Source organism: Rhincodon typus, chromosome 22 (assembly GCF_021869965.1).
Source record: "Rhincodon typus isolate 14 chromosome 22, sRhiTyp1.1, whole genome shotgun sequence".
In the NCBI taxonomy this organism is placed as follows: Eukaryota; Metazoa; Chordata; class Chondrichthyes; order Orectolobiformes; family Rhincodontidae; genus Rhincodon; species Rhincodon typus.
This window is the reverse complement of record NC_063353.1, coordinates 29,708,101-29,723,305: the sequence shown is the minus strand read 5'-3', so window position 1 is coordinate 29,723,305 and position 15,205 is coordinate 29,708,101. Positions and strand designations below refer to the sequence as shown.

The following is a 15,205-nucleotide window of genomic DNA, read 5'->3' as shown; positions in this document are numbered from 1 at the left end:
CTAAAAAGAAAATGCTGCAGTAATCTGAAATGAAACTAGCAAATGTCAGAAAGCATTAGTTTAGACATCATCTGCGGAGGCCATGTAGAGGTTCATTTGAATCCAGCTGGGAGTGAGATAGGAAATGAGCGCATTAGGTGAGCGTCATGAAGCATTCCAGCTTCCTGTAACCTTGCCAGAGGCAGATGAAGTTCAGGAGTGACTACTGGGTGCTGGTGGCTGGTAGTCGAGATCAATGAGAGGAATAAGTGTCAGAATCTAACTGACATTGGAGAAGACTGCATGTCGGTGTGCAGCGAGGTGATTCCATTGCCAGGGCCTCCTGGCAATAGTTTAGGTGGGCATCAGAGTCACAGTCTGCATGTCTCAATGGTAGGTTCATGGGTATGAAAGGCTGCATCTGTTACCCAAACAAATCCTCCAGTAAGGTTTCTGTTCAATGTAATGCCATCTTGCCTTTAAAACTCTATTTTTGAAGTTGAATGCAGCTCCTGCTAGGCTGGTCAGCCATTCAAAGCTGCCGGCTCTCTACGGCATGAACCCTGCCCTTAATTGAATGCTGGAGGTGACCAATCAGGAAGCTGCTTCTTAGCAGATAAAGCTAGAGCATGCATGGCAGATGTGTGAAGGACCAGGATCTGGAAATATTGTTAGCACAAGATTCTAACAGTGTTTCAGCTGTCTGATGTTTTATCAGAAAAGCATGATCTCAGTGGATCATCAGTGCAAATGCTTGTGATGTAATAATCAGAGAGAATTGTGATAAATAGGTTGTATTTAGTGGCTGTATTTAAAATGTACTAGTGTTTGATTTAATTTTGTGATTACATGTAATCATGAATTAAATTTTGATCTTGAAGTAAAGGTTTTAGTCCTGTTGCAATCCAAACACTTGATCGTTTATGTCTTGTCTTGAAGTCTTCAGCATAAGTAAGTTTTGTTAAACTAACAATGTGATTTAGCTTATTCAATCTTAAAAAAAACTGCAGATGGTGGAAGTCAGAAACAAAAAGAAATTTGTGGTAAGGACAGTTCTAAAGAAGGATCACTGGACCGGAAATCTTAACTCTGCTTTCTCTCCACAGATGCTGCCAGACCTTGCTGAGTTTTCCTAGCAATTTCAGTTTTTGTTTACTCATTTTAAAGTCGGTTTTCGATTATCAAGATTAAATGTTAAAGCTGGGGAATGGAATGTTATCCATCTTGTGCACTGCACTGTTAGAATCAAACAGTCCCAAGAGGAGAGATTATTTTCATTCTATAATAAGATCAGGACATTGCTGGCAGGGCCAGCACTTGTTGCTCATCCCTGATTATCCTAGAACTGTATTGTATTGCAACAGGTCTGAAGTCATAAGTAGGTCTGACTAAAGGATGTTAGTCAACTAAAAGATTTTACAGCAATCACTGATGGTGAGCATGAAACTGATTGTTAAATTGTACATTTCAGAATTACCAATTGAAATTTAACTCCATGAGTTGTCATTGCTGGATTTAAATCCATGTCCCCAGAGCATTAGATTGGCTACTACTCCAGTAACATTACCATTGTACCATAAACTCCCCTTGAATTCCACACATTTTCAAGTGGAATTTTCCTCCCGACACTTTGTCACAGCAGTGTTCCTCATTTTCAAATCTTAGAACAAACTCAGCTGCAATGTTGTGAAATGTTTGTTTTTCTCACCATTCCTGCTCTGATCACTTGGATTATCATTGTTAATTTACCAGTGAATGGAAGAGACTGTGTTAATGCTGCTTGAAGATGATTAATTTAAAACTACAAGGTCATTATTTTCTTTTAGATATTTTCTGATCAGCCTGTTCAGAGATGTTATCATACACCTCTGGAACAGGTGAGATTTGAACCAGGGTTTCCTGGTGCAGAGGCAAGACAGTACCACTGCACCACAAGCACCCTCATCATAATTTTCTTTTTTACACCCAAGAGATGAGGTTTGACTTAATGATTAATGGCAATGAATTGAACTAATACTTTTATTGAAATGTTTATCTGTTCTATTTCAGGCTGCAATAAATTTTCCAAAGTTCTGTGAACCTGTACAAAAAGGAGATGGTAAGTTTTGGAGAAGAGAATGAGGATAAAATTCCATCTGAAAATTTGGTTTTAGTTAATCATTTCTATTTTAAGATTATTTGACAATTGGGAAATGTAAATGGCATACATAAATGTATACCTTGCTCTATCATTAATGTTGTACTGGGATGTGAATGCAATCGTGAGTAAAGGAATTGGAAGAAAAGGTAACTGATTTCTAGGAATAGCTTTATTTTTCTAAAATTACTGATGGCCCAAATTCCTTTTTGAGCTGCTACTTAAGTCTGCTTCCTTTCAAAGGAGGGCATGACTTACCATACATGCTGCTATTTAATGACTAGCTGAAAATAAATACTGCTCTGCAAAATAATGTTGATGTGCAGCAATCTGCAGTTATACAAGGTGCCATCTAAAGATTCAGATGCAAGCTAACAGATTGTTTGAAACTATGCGCATTCACAAATGGATCAGGATAATGAAGAGTACTCTCCCATCCTTGATGAATTTTGCAGAAGGAATGTGCTTTCCGTCCTCTTCCTAACATACAAAAAATTGCCAAATATTTTACTGAACCCCTATGTCTTTTAAGACCATAAAGTGTTGGATCACTTTTAATCCTAAAATCACATTTGAGTTATGAGTGACTGTCATGTGATGGTCTAGGTTTGCCTTTTATATGAGTTTGCCACCTTGTATTCTTCTCAAGAGGGTCTCTTCCCTGGCACCAGTGTTCATAGTGCTTCCAGTCTTTCTTTGTGATAAATTCTTTGATGCTAGGAATCTGCTTCCATATGACTCATGCATCTTTGTGATCAAACCTGTCTGAGTTACGAAATTGTAAACAGTGATACTTTTGCTGCTTGTTGCTGCTCCAAATAGGCACGCATTAGATGTCAAATGTACTATTTTTAGTTCCACTAGGTTAACATTTTAAATTCAGTGTTTCTACACTGCTTATGGAATAATAATAGCAACCAATATTTCTCTCTCTACACTACTTAAATTAAATTTGAAATGAGCATGTCTATCATTGTTCATCTCACTTATAGCCAAAGAAGAGGATACCCGACGGCTGTGGAGAAACATTGAACCGCATCTGAAAAAAACAATTGAAACGGTTTATTTACGAGAAGTCTCAAGGTAATTATCTTTATAATTAATAAGCATAGTCACTTGGTAGTACTTTGGCAGCTAAAATTAGGAAAGTGAAGAGGAGCATCCCAGAATATTACTGGAATCAAAATCTGTTCTTATATATAGCTAGCATGGGTCTAATTATTCTTCACAGGTAGGGAAGTGAAGAGGAGCATCCCATAATATTACTGGAATCAAAATCTGTTCTTAAATATATAGCTAGCATGGGTCTAATTATTCCTCACAATCACCAGTTGTGATTGGTTTTACATGGTAGCTCAGCAGAGGTGTGACATGATCAAGATGACAAAGATCAAAGACCAATTTACCAAGGCTCTGACTTGTTAGGAACAGTTTACTAGTGACTGCAATGTTGACTAAAAAAGTTCACTTGACTTTCCTTAAGCTGGTCGTGTTAAACTAAAACAAGAGTTGAATATCTCCCATTTCCAGATTATCCACATGATGCATCTCCCATACGTGCAAATCTAGTTACCTTAATTAAATTCCCTTCTGTCAGGCCAGTAGCTTTCACTGAATGGAAGAAGAAATGCTATCATTGACACACCAATAGACTCCTTTTTGTTTGTTTTTTTTTTTCTTTCATTCTTAGTTGTAACATACGGTGTACACCCTAATTCAACCTGATAGAGGATCTTGACCCAAATATTAAGTCACTCAGCTTATTGTACACAATATCCCTTGGATTCTTAACATGGTTTCTTTATGGAATGTGACGTGCTGAATGTATCCCAATTCAAGATGCTTGTTCCGTTTCTATCCTGCTGCCACACTGTTTCAGAGCAGACTTTCTTTAAAAAAAGCTTTGTGGGATACTTGTATTGTTAGCTAGGCAAGCATTTATTGCCCATCCTTAATTATCTTTAAGGATACTATGCCATTATCTTTGTTTTTCTTATGATGCACTGTTGGTGGTACTGAGGAACTAGTTGTAGTTAAGGACACATGTGGAAATATGAGGGTATAGTTTCATAATTGCCACACCATTCACCAGTATAAACACTGGTTTCTCCAACAGTGGTTCATAGTGCCGTCAGTGTGCACCACCCACAAGGTACAGGCAACTCACCAAGTCTCTCTTTTTTGATTGTATATCCCAAACCTGCAACCCCAACCACCTAAAAGAACTGGAGCAACTGGCTCATGAGGACACCAACACATGGAAGATCTTCTCTAAGTCATGCACATTCCTGAATTATAATTATATCACCATTCCTTCATTGTTGCTGAGTCAAAGTTCTTGAGCTCCCTAGCTAACTGATGTGGGACGACTTTACCACATGGACTGCAGGAGTTCAGGATACTCACCAATGCTTTCTGGGCAGCAATTAGCAATAGCCAATAAATGCTGAAGTTAACAATAACATCCACATCCTATGAGTGACTTTAAAAAAGCTTGTCTTGAAATAAAACCTCCCAAAAAATAATAAATAGAATGCAAAAGCAATTGATTTTGTTTGATTTCATCACAAAAATGTTATTTTGCTAAATACGTTATCCTGTATGTTTCAGTTCTCAATGGGAGAGGCTGCAGCAAGAAGGTAAAGAAGGTGGACAGCTGAAAGGTGAACCAACCCTGGTTTAGTTAATCAGAGGAAACTTTTCTTTAATTGCAGCTGGTTGGATGATGAATTTTGTAATAGTGTGAATTGTAACCTTAAATTATAACTTAATTATATGAATTATGATTTTAATTAATTTTGTAATGCCTATGGGATAAATAATGTACGATAATTATCTACTTTAGTTCATGCTAGTTCATGTTGAATTGGCAATTTGAATTGCCACTTTGCATCCAATCCTTAAACCATTCTTCTGGACAAAAATATTATAAAATCACTTACCTGTATTCGTGATTGAGCAGAAAAACTGATGAGTGCAGAAAATGTTTTGGCAGGAACTGCTTCCTTGCAAGGAAGCAATGACTTGTTTCACTACAGGCTGAACCATGGAGAATTCCTGCCCACCTGAGGTCATTTTTGATGTACTGATTTGCTTCACATCTTGGGCACGTGCTAGATTGTCTATTGCTTATCAGTGCTACTTATTTATATGCTTGAAGTGTTCTCCTAGTGGTTTATTGTTAGTGTTTTTTTTAAATATATCTGCTCCCTATTATTGCCATTGTGGAAATGCCAAGAAGGTTCACCAAACTTGTTCCTGGGATGGTGAGACTAACCCATGAAGAGAGACTGGGAAAATTGGCCTGTAATCTCAAGAATTATTAAGAATGATAAGCAGTAACAAAGGAAATAGGAATGTATAAAGAACTTTACTGCAGTTGTAAATGTCACATTAACTTAAATTTGAGTACTGTAGAATTGTGGTATTGATCATTTTTTAGATCAAAATGTTATTTCCATTTTCAATAACAAAAAGGCTGGACTTACTTCCAAATTGATCATCTTAATTGTCTATGATTCAAAGGCAGTGTTTTTCACACTGTCCTCTCCATTTTAAATTTGTGCCTATGAATTATTATCCTTTACCCCTTTTGGAAGTTAGTGCACTGAATTAATGAAATTTCATATTATGCTATCTTTTGAATGCAATAGTATCTTTTGAATAGTATTGCATGAGATTTCCAGATTTTCTTGACATCATAAAAGGAAATGGGAAGCATGTGCTTGTCAATTTCCTAACTAGCAATAATGTGCAGACAGTATTGTGCTTTATTCTACAGTTATATCTAGAAGAGCATTGTAATAATTATCTGCAGTCTTAATCAAAAGCAGTACCTGGAATGAAATATCCAAGATAGAAATTGAGCAAATGTTATACTTCAGCACAAGTCCATCTCTGTCCACATAATTATTTTAGCTCAAGGTCTGTACTTTGAAGGACTTCTCAGACTCAAGCCTTTTTCTTTGTTTTTAATGCTCAGGACTTTCTGCTCATGCACATGTTGAACTTCCATTTTACTCCAAATTCCTGCTGATTGCAGCCTACCTCTCCTCTTACAATCCTGCTAGAACAGACAAAAGGTTTTTCTCAAAGGTAGTTCAATCCATTTTTGTAATCTTAGCTTTTAATTGTTTTTATGAATGCATGTAGAATGTTTCCAGGTTTTTTTATTCCAATCAGCAGCTTTGGCAGAATCAGCAGACAGAGAAACTGTTAATATTTTAGATGTGAGAACTTTCTTTGGAATCCTTACATTTCATGCTGTGCACGATAAAATGTACAAGTAGTGATGGTGTGATTAACTGATCAAGGAGAAATGTAACAGCAATGAATCAAAAATGCAGTGCTTTAAGAAACTTGTTGTTCTGCAGGTTGAACATTCTGAAATATGTTCAGGTTTGACATGCAAGGATGATAAATTTTTGCTGTCCTTGGGTAGATATCTTCTTTACCTTTTTGATTTAAGTTAGAAAAAAAATATTTTACAGCAGTAACAGTTCATAATATCGGGAGTGATTATGCGGATCTCCTTTGAAGATACTAAAACACTTTCAGAAGTATTAATTTAAACAAATCATATGGCTTATGAAAAGAAAGTGAGTTGCTAGGTTACAGTGTTATTGGAAATGTACTTTCTTCCTCTCACCTGACTAATGCTTTTGTACAGCCTTGAGTAGGGATTGCGTTAACCCAATTTTTGTCTTTGAAAAATAACTGCAGATTATATGTATAATTCTCACACATGGAAAATAAATTGATTAATGGGACAGTTAATTTTCAGGTTTAAAATTAAATGGCTCCCGCCAGTCTGAAAAGAAATGATTTCTGTTGCTTGATTATGATAGTGAGAGTTTCTACAATATTTTAGTAGGTAAAGAATAGCTAAAGCCAGTCTTAGTCCATTAGAGAGAGTGAGTGTCCAGGAATGATTATGGTAAGTAAATAAACAGTGGAAGCTTTGAACAGGTATTTTGGTTGTCTTCACAGTAGAAGAAAAGTTTACGAAAGTAATTGAAAATCAAGAAATGATCAGGTGCTAGAAAAACTATTGGACTTAAAGGCAGACAAGTCTCCAGAACAGAGGCCTACATCTTGGGATTTTAAAAGCAGTGACACTGATATTAGACACATTGAGTTATAGAGAAACAGACCCTTCAGTCCAACCAGTCTATGCTGACCATAATCCCAGATATAATCCTACCTGCCTGCACTTGGCCCATATCCCTTCAAAGATTTCTTATTCATGTGCTTATCCTTTAAAAGTTATAATCTTCCAAAATTCATTAGATTCTGCAAGGATTAGAAAATAGCAAATGCAACACCCCAATCCAGGAAATTACAAGCCAGTTAGGGCAGGTCCTAGAATCCATTTTTTTAAAATTAGGTTGTTATAGTTGGATACTAACAGAATAATTAAACATGATTTCCCTTTAATAAAGTCATGCTGGGTCTGCCTGAAAGTATTGTGATTTTCTTATTAGGGTTTTGATGAAATAATAGTCATAGTGGATAAAAGGAAAACAGTGGATGTGGTGTACTTAGATTCCTAAAGACATCTGATTATATGTCTCCTGATGCATTGGCGTACAAGCTAAGTGCACATGGTATGGGGGATATAACATTAGTATGGGTAAAGGATTGTTAGCTAACAGGGAGCAGGGTGTGGAAATAGATGGACAATTTTCAGGTTGGCAAGTTGTATCCAGTGGAGTGCATCAAGGTTTGGTGCCGGGACTGCATTTATTTACAATAACTGAGAATGCACAATGGTGGACTGGAGAGAATGATGGCTGTAAGAGCTGTGTTTTTTTTTTGAAGTTTTCTTCAGTGCTGGAGATGATTTTCTTGATTTCTTGGAGCAGTAATTACTGTTTTTATAATTTTTTTTTTGATTTGCTTTTGAAACTTTTAATAAAGATCAAAAACAATTCTTTAAGTGGGAATAAAGAGAGAGCAGGAGACCTGATGTCTACTGGAGAGACTACTTGGGAGGTTAGAGAATGGCTCTAGAGTTTAAAAAAATCAAAATAAAACCAAGCAGTGAACTTCCACAGCTAACTGACTGTGAAATTGCAAGCATCTTTGAAATTGGAGTTCAGCCCAAGAAAAACAAAGAGTGAAATTTTACAGCTGATTTTGGAGAGAACTTGTTATTGGAACTACTCAAGCTGGGGGTGTCAGAATTGCAGAGCTTGATCAGCTAAGTATTTATTTTTAAGATTTATAAAAACTTAAATGTTGATCTGATCTTCTAAAATCTACAATAGTGAGTAGGGTGAGGGTTTTTTTTAACTGCGATCTGTCTCTTGATTACATTTTTAAAAAAATATAAAACACATGTTAAGTTTTCCTAGAGCAGTGTTTTTAGGGCAGTAAGACTGTGATGCAAAGAGAGTGTGAGAATAGAGAAGTTGCAGGCTAGTACACTTGGTAAGAGGAGCAAGTAAAGTAGTCAGGGAAGGCAAGAGCAAGGCAGAGCTTGAAGTAAGACTGATAAACTTCATTTATTTCAATGCAAGACTCCTAACAGGTAAGACAGGGCATGTTGGGAAACATGGGACTGGAATATCAAAGCTATTACAGAAATCTAGCTCAGGGAAGGGCAGGACCGACAGCTTAATATTCCAGGGTAAAGGTGCTATAGGAAGCATAGAAAGAGGGGGCAAGACACTGGGCGAGGTGGCATTTTTTTGATTAGGGATAACATTATGGCTGTGCTTGGGGAGGATAATTGGGTGGTAATGGTAGCAGATTTTAACTTAGATTCGGACCACCATAGTGTTAAGAGCTTGGATGTTGAGAAATCTAAGTGTGTGCAAGAAAATTTTCTTATTCAGTATGTGGATGTGCCTACTAGAGAAGATGCAGAACTTGACCTACTCTTGGGAAATAAGGCAGGGCATGTGTCAGTGGGAGAGCACTTTGGGGCAAGTGATCATAATTTTATTAGTTTTAAAATAGCAGTGGAAAAGGATAGACCTGATGTAACAGTTAAAGTTCTGAATTGCAGTAAGGCCAATTTTGACGGTACTTTCAAAAGTTGATTGGGAGAGGCTATTCACAGAAAAAGGGACAGTCGGAAAGTGGGAGACCTTTAAAAATGTGATAAAGGGTCAAGAGACAGTATGTTCCTGCTAATGTGAAGGGCAAGGCTGGGAAGTGTAGGGAAATGACGTCAGGTATAGACAGCTGGGATTGAATGAATCCCTAGAGAGTACAAGTGCAATAAGAGTATGCTTAAGAGGGACATCAGTAGGGCAAAAAGGGGACAAGAGATAACTTTAGCTAATAGGGTTAAGGAGAATCCAACAAATACTTTGAGGACAAAAGAGTAACTAGGGAGAGAACAGGGCCCCTTAAACATCAACAAGTCCATCTGTCTGGAACTACAGGAGATGGATGAGATATTGAATGAGTATTTCGCCTCCGTGTTTACTGTGGAGAAGGATATGGAAGCTAGAGAACTTGGAGAAATAAATAGCAATATCTTTAAAGTGTCCATATTACAGAGGCGAATGTGCTGGACATCTTAAAATGCATAAAGGTGGATAAATCCCTGGGACCTGATCAGGTGTATTTTAGAACTTTGAGGGAAGCTAGGGAAGTAATTGCTGGGCCCCTTGCTGAGATCTTTGTATCGATAGCCATGGGTGAGGTGCTGGAAGACTGGAGTTTGGCTAATGTGGTGCCATTATTTAAGAAAGGAGGTGAGGAAAAACCAGGGAATGATGGACCAGTGAGATGACATCAGTGGTAAGGTGTTGGAGGGGATTCTGATGGACAGGATTTATATGTATTTGGAAAGGCAAGGACTGATTCAGGATAGTCAGTATGGCTTTATGTGCACCTTTATGAAGAAATGTTGAAGAGTTTAGGCTTGTAACTGTTGGAGCTTGAAAGAATGAGGAATGACAGATGATCTCGTTGAATCAAGACTCTGGAAGACTTGTAAAGGCAGATAACAGGAGGATACTTTCTCTTTTTGGAAGATTAAAACTAGAGGAAATAGTTTAAGCGTAAGAATCCTCCTTTTTAATGAGTAGAATTTTATTTCTCTAAGGGTCATTACAGCGTGGAATTTCTTAATGTAGCTGGGGTTGGATCATTAAATCTTTTCAAGGTGAGTTGGATAGATTTTTGATGTACAAGTCAGTTGAAAGTTATGGGATGCAGACAGGAAAGTGGTGCTGACTCCACGACCCAGTCAGTCATGACCTTATTGAATGGTGGAACAGGCTTGAAGGGCCTAATGGCCCACACTCACGTTCCGTCTAATATTTCCTGCCACTCTGGACGTAGCAGCACCTTCTGGAACTTATTGGCGTGCGTGGACCCTCTGAGCGTTTAAAAACATTGGCCTACACCTGTTCTTGTGGTCCTAAGTTGAGTTGTCTTGGTTAGTTCAATCTTTCTGCTAAACTGAAAAGTCAGAAGGACTTGCAGCACTGAACAGGACATTCAGCTCAACCTGGGCTATTTTGATATTTATTGTCCATGCAAGACTGAGTATCTGTGGGGCAGTTCTGTCCATCTGTCAACTTCTCCCATAGTGGATGGCAAATTGCATTTCTTGATGGGTTGAGCAGCCATCTAAGGATATGGGAAGTGGTTAACAGAGCACAATACCTGACATCAGTTGGTTAGAAATAAAGAGCAACAATGTCAAGCAACGTTACAGACATCTACTACATTAACAAACAAATGGGTGGGCACTCATTTTTTTTGCCCAATATTAATCCTGCTGTTAGTTGCACCTTGATCATGAGATTACTCAGTTTACATGTAGATGGGTAGAAATCATGGTGACACTGAGTAGAAGACCCCTGGGACATTTTCAGGATTTAGATTGACATGTTACATTTTTTGAAAACAGTTGGCTCTCAAGTTCCTATTTGGAACTGACTAATGTTATGATCTTCGTTAAGAACTTTAAACAAGAGATCTTGAATTCCCAGTGACTGACTGAAAGCATCAGGCAACTAGATTTCAAATTGTAATACTTCAACAAGTGAGCCAAAAAATGTCTTTCAAACAGCTCTTTATGCAACTAATATTCTGCAGGAAATGTATTTCTCTCTCAAATTTTTAATACAATCAAAAACCATGTGCCACAGTTATACTTCACCTCCTAATGTCTGTAGAATTTTAGGTTCTCCCTGTTTTGCTTAATGATTCAAAAAGGCACTTCTGTCAGTTTCCAGAGAATTCCCAAACAGACTACCAGCAACAAAGCCTACCCTGCTGATTCTTTCCACTTGGGCCTTGTCAGGTTGGATCTTCTGATTCCTTAGGTTGTCATGGGATGTTACTCTTTGACCAGGGATACTTCCCCACTGGTATCTTGCCAGAGGCGTTCTCCCCTGTGCTGACCACATTTCTGCAACATTTTTTCTTCTCTCCCTGTGACCTCTCTCTCTGAGCAAATCCCAACACAGTTTGTCACTTGCTGTTGCCTTTGTTTTCAGATTTGAGAACTTTGCACTTTGTTCAGGAAGTCACTTGACTCGGCCCTCCAACTGTTTTGCCATCTCCATGGTAATCAAGCTGCTTGGCCTGTTGCCAGACAGTTATGCCTCTCTCACCAATCCTCTGTTCAGGGTGTTCTGCTTTACCTTAAATTAGAGAGATGATTTGAAACATGGAAATTTTCCATTTTCAGTTAGTGATTTATTGATTGAAATTCATGATGCCTTGTCCACAATAGTTCAACTGGAGCAACTTTCTTCGTGCAACCCTCACTTCTTCACCTCATTCCTTATACAACTGGGCTCATTGGTGCATTTCTTATGGAATTTCACAGTAGGAGAGAGAGAGAAGTGTTTGCCACTGGCAGGACCTTCTGCCCAGCATGCTGCTCACCTCACATTTGAAGCCTAGCTGCATGCCAGTTCAAATTCTAAGCAGAGAAATGCTTGTCACCTGTAGAGCTGGACCAGAAATGAAAGAAATACTACTAAAATGTAGCAAATTTAAAAATTCATCTTTATTTTAATGTCTTGAAACACCAGAGAATTATCACTCGAGGACTTTGTAATCCCTTCCTTAAACTACTTCTTGCAACAAACACCATGGTTATGACCTATTTCAAATTTCTTAATAAAATGAGGAATTAATTCCAATAGTGCTGAAGACAGTAAACCATACAATACATACAAATATAGAAACAAAATTCTGATATGCAGAAGTTACAGTCTAGAAATACTACTGTAGATGCCGCCAGACCTGCTGAGTATTTCCAGCATTTTCAGTTTGTTCAAGGTATATACTTATCTTTATGCAATTGAGGCATGGTTTGTGATCTTCTGACTTATGATTATAAATACATTTTCTGTCTTTTTCTTTAGAAGTACGAAAAGTTAATGGATACTAATCCTTGTTAGCGCACTTGCACGTTGTAATTAATATTGACTTATATAGACAAGAAATTAAACCTCAAAATTCTACAGTGGGATAGAGAAGTCTCAGGATTCATGTGCGCAGGTCTCCAAACTTTGCAGTTTAAGAGAATAGTAAGCAAAACACATGGTATCTTGGGCTTCATAACTCGAGGCATGGAGTATAAATGCACAAAAGTTATGCTGAAACTTTGAAAATCTCTGGTTGAGCTGCTGTATTTTTTTTGTCCAATTCTAATTACTGACTTGAGGAGGGATGAGTATGTCCAGTAGTGCTTTATCTGAATGGTTCCAGGGATGTAGGATTATAGCTGCAAGGTCAAATTGGAGAAGCTAAGGTTGTTCTCTTTAAAATGCACATTGAGGGGAGATTGGATGGAGGTGCGTGAGATTATGGCGAGTTTAGATAAGGTTGACAAAGGCTGAAAACTGTTCCATTTGTTTATCATACAAGACTAGGAGAAACTTGTTTTAGATTTTGAACAAGGGATGCAGTACCATGTGAAAAAGAATAGTTTTATACAATGGTGTTGATAACATAGAGCATTCTCATAATCTCTGTTTCCACACTTTTTCATAGGCAATAATTTCAAAAGGAAATAGGATGGACAGTGAGGGGAAATAAGTTTGCAAGACTATAGGGATAGAGTGGGACCAACTAGATTACTCTGCAGGGAGTTGGCATGGACTCAGTGCTGTAATGACTTGCCATAATGACTACATATTAAGTAAGTTTTGTATGGCTGTGTGGCATTAGTCAATATTAGCAAAAGGGCACTTTATTTTTAATTTCCTCTTGACCAACGTATTGCCTTTGACCATTATGGACTTAAGTGAGCTAAGTAGTAGATAGTAAATGGAGGGCCGTAACAGCCGTCTTTATTTTTTTCCCTCCGATGCACTGGTTCTATATTATAACATTATATATGCTAGTAAGTGTGTCGAAGGACTGTGAAGGAAGTGTGTTGTCATATGTCGCAAACTGTGCTGCTGCTGTTTATGAAATCTAAATTGCATATTGGAGTATTTAGTTTTATTATTGACATTAAAATGTGTAGCCTATAAATTTTTCTTAACATCTTGAGAATGGATGAAGGAGTAGAGACATGGTGACACCATTAAGACAATTGTTTACAGTTGTAAACTTTGCTCTTGAGGTTGTCCAAATTTTAAAAAGATTCAATTTTAGACTCTAGTAAGCTGGTTCACTGTCATTGAGGTTGAGAGCATATCCTTAATGTGAGGGCAGCACTATTGTAACATCCCGAACTGAATAGCTCTACAGAGCCAGTTATTTCAGATGGTTAAAAATACGGTGCTTAGTGGTGCATTTATTTGCCTTTGTGTGATATCGTGGAATTACTGAGCCTTGATATAACGGAATATTCTTCCGATGTCTGGTTGAGTGTGGTTCCAACAATACTGAAGAGGACAAAGTAGTCTGCTTGCTTGGAACCTCATCTACCACCTTTTGATCCTTTGCCAGTGATACATAGGTGGTAGCATGTGTACGAGATGCACTGCAATAACTTGGAAGGAACCTTTGACAACACCTTCCATATCTACAATGTCTACTGTCTGGAAGGGCAAAGCAGCAGATGCATGGGAACACCATTGTTTGCTCCAAGCCACACAGTAAATTGACTTCAAACTATATTGCCATCCCTTCATTGGGTCAAGTGCCTGGATCTCCCTCCCTAACGGCATTGTGACGTTTCTACACCCAAGGAATGTGGCAGTTCACGAAAGCAGGTCACCATCACCTTCTGCAAGACAATTAGGGATGGGCAATAAATATTAGGCCAGCCAGAGATTCTCTCATCCCATCAGCAAATCAAATAAAATCTTTAAAAAAGAATGTTAGTTAGGAGTTTTTTTTATAGAGCAGGAAGGTTTACTTCCTTTTTCCATAAGCATGACATGAAGCTTAATTATATTATGTTCATGATATGGAATAGGATTTGAATTCACAACTGCTGACTTGAAGGTGAACATGCTATCACTGAACCAAGTCTGACGCCTTAATATTTGGTTTGTGTTTCAGATCAAAATAATGCATTTTGTTTCAAAAGGATTGTGTAATCTGTAGGGATTACCCTTGAGTTTACTGGGCAGGATTTGTGTTGATAGGTGGTTAGTACTTAATAATGAAATCCCTTGTTTTAATTGGAAATACTACTTTAATCTGATAGTATCTTGTGAATTAAGCAACATTTTGGATTTACCCCAAAGTAGTTACAATCATAAACTTATGTTGATGTGTTTGAAAAAAACATTTAAAGTTTGAGAAACAAATTTTTTTTTATTGCATATATATAACTGCCTTGAGTACTTAGGTGCTAAAACAGAAAATTGCTGCCGAAACTTAGCAGATGCTGCCAGACCTTTCGAGTTTTACCAGCAATTTCTGTTTTTGTTTCAGATCTCCAGCATCTGTAATTCTTTGTTTTCTTATAATGTTTTAAGTTTTTTTTTCCTCCATGTTTTGTTTTCCAGCATCATGGGAAAATTAAGAAAACCTCATTCCTGAAAAAACACGAAAAGGTGATTATTTATATTGTTATTATCTAAATCCCTGTTGGATCAATGTCTGTGTTGCAACTCATATTACTCCTGAAATGGCACCAGTTTTACAGATGATAACATTTACTAACTTGTGGATTATTCCAAATTTAATAATAATTTTAAATGT

General features: G+C 37.5%; 1 protein-coding gene across 5 annotated transcripts in view; it reads left to right on the top strand.

Annotated features, from left to right (window-relative positions):
* Positions 1–15,205, top strand: part of orc5 (origin recognition complex, subunit 5) — a 90,814-nt gene that overhangs the window by 29,927 nt on the left and 45,682 nt on the right. For 4 of the 5 annotated variants that reach the window (XM_048610463.1, XM_020526739.2, XM_048610464.1 and 1 more), the window contains 5 exons: positions 2,029–2,077; positions 3,109–3,199; positions 4,727–4,779; positions 6,099–6,211; positions 15,010–15,057. In XM_048610463.1, the coding sequence (XP_048466420.1) occupies positions 2,029–2,077; positions 3,109–3,199; positions 4,727–4,779; positions 6,099–6,211; positions 15,010–15,057 (354 nt within the window). The remainder of the gene's footprint in view (positions 1–2,028; positions 2,078–3,108; positions 3,200–4,726; positions 4,780–6,098; positions 6,212–15,009; positions 15,058–15,205) is intronic. The other variant, XM_048610466.1, reaches the window with a different exon arrangement.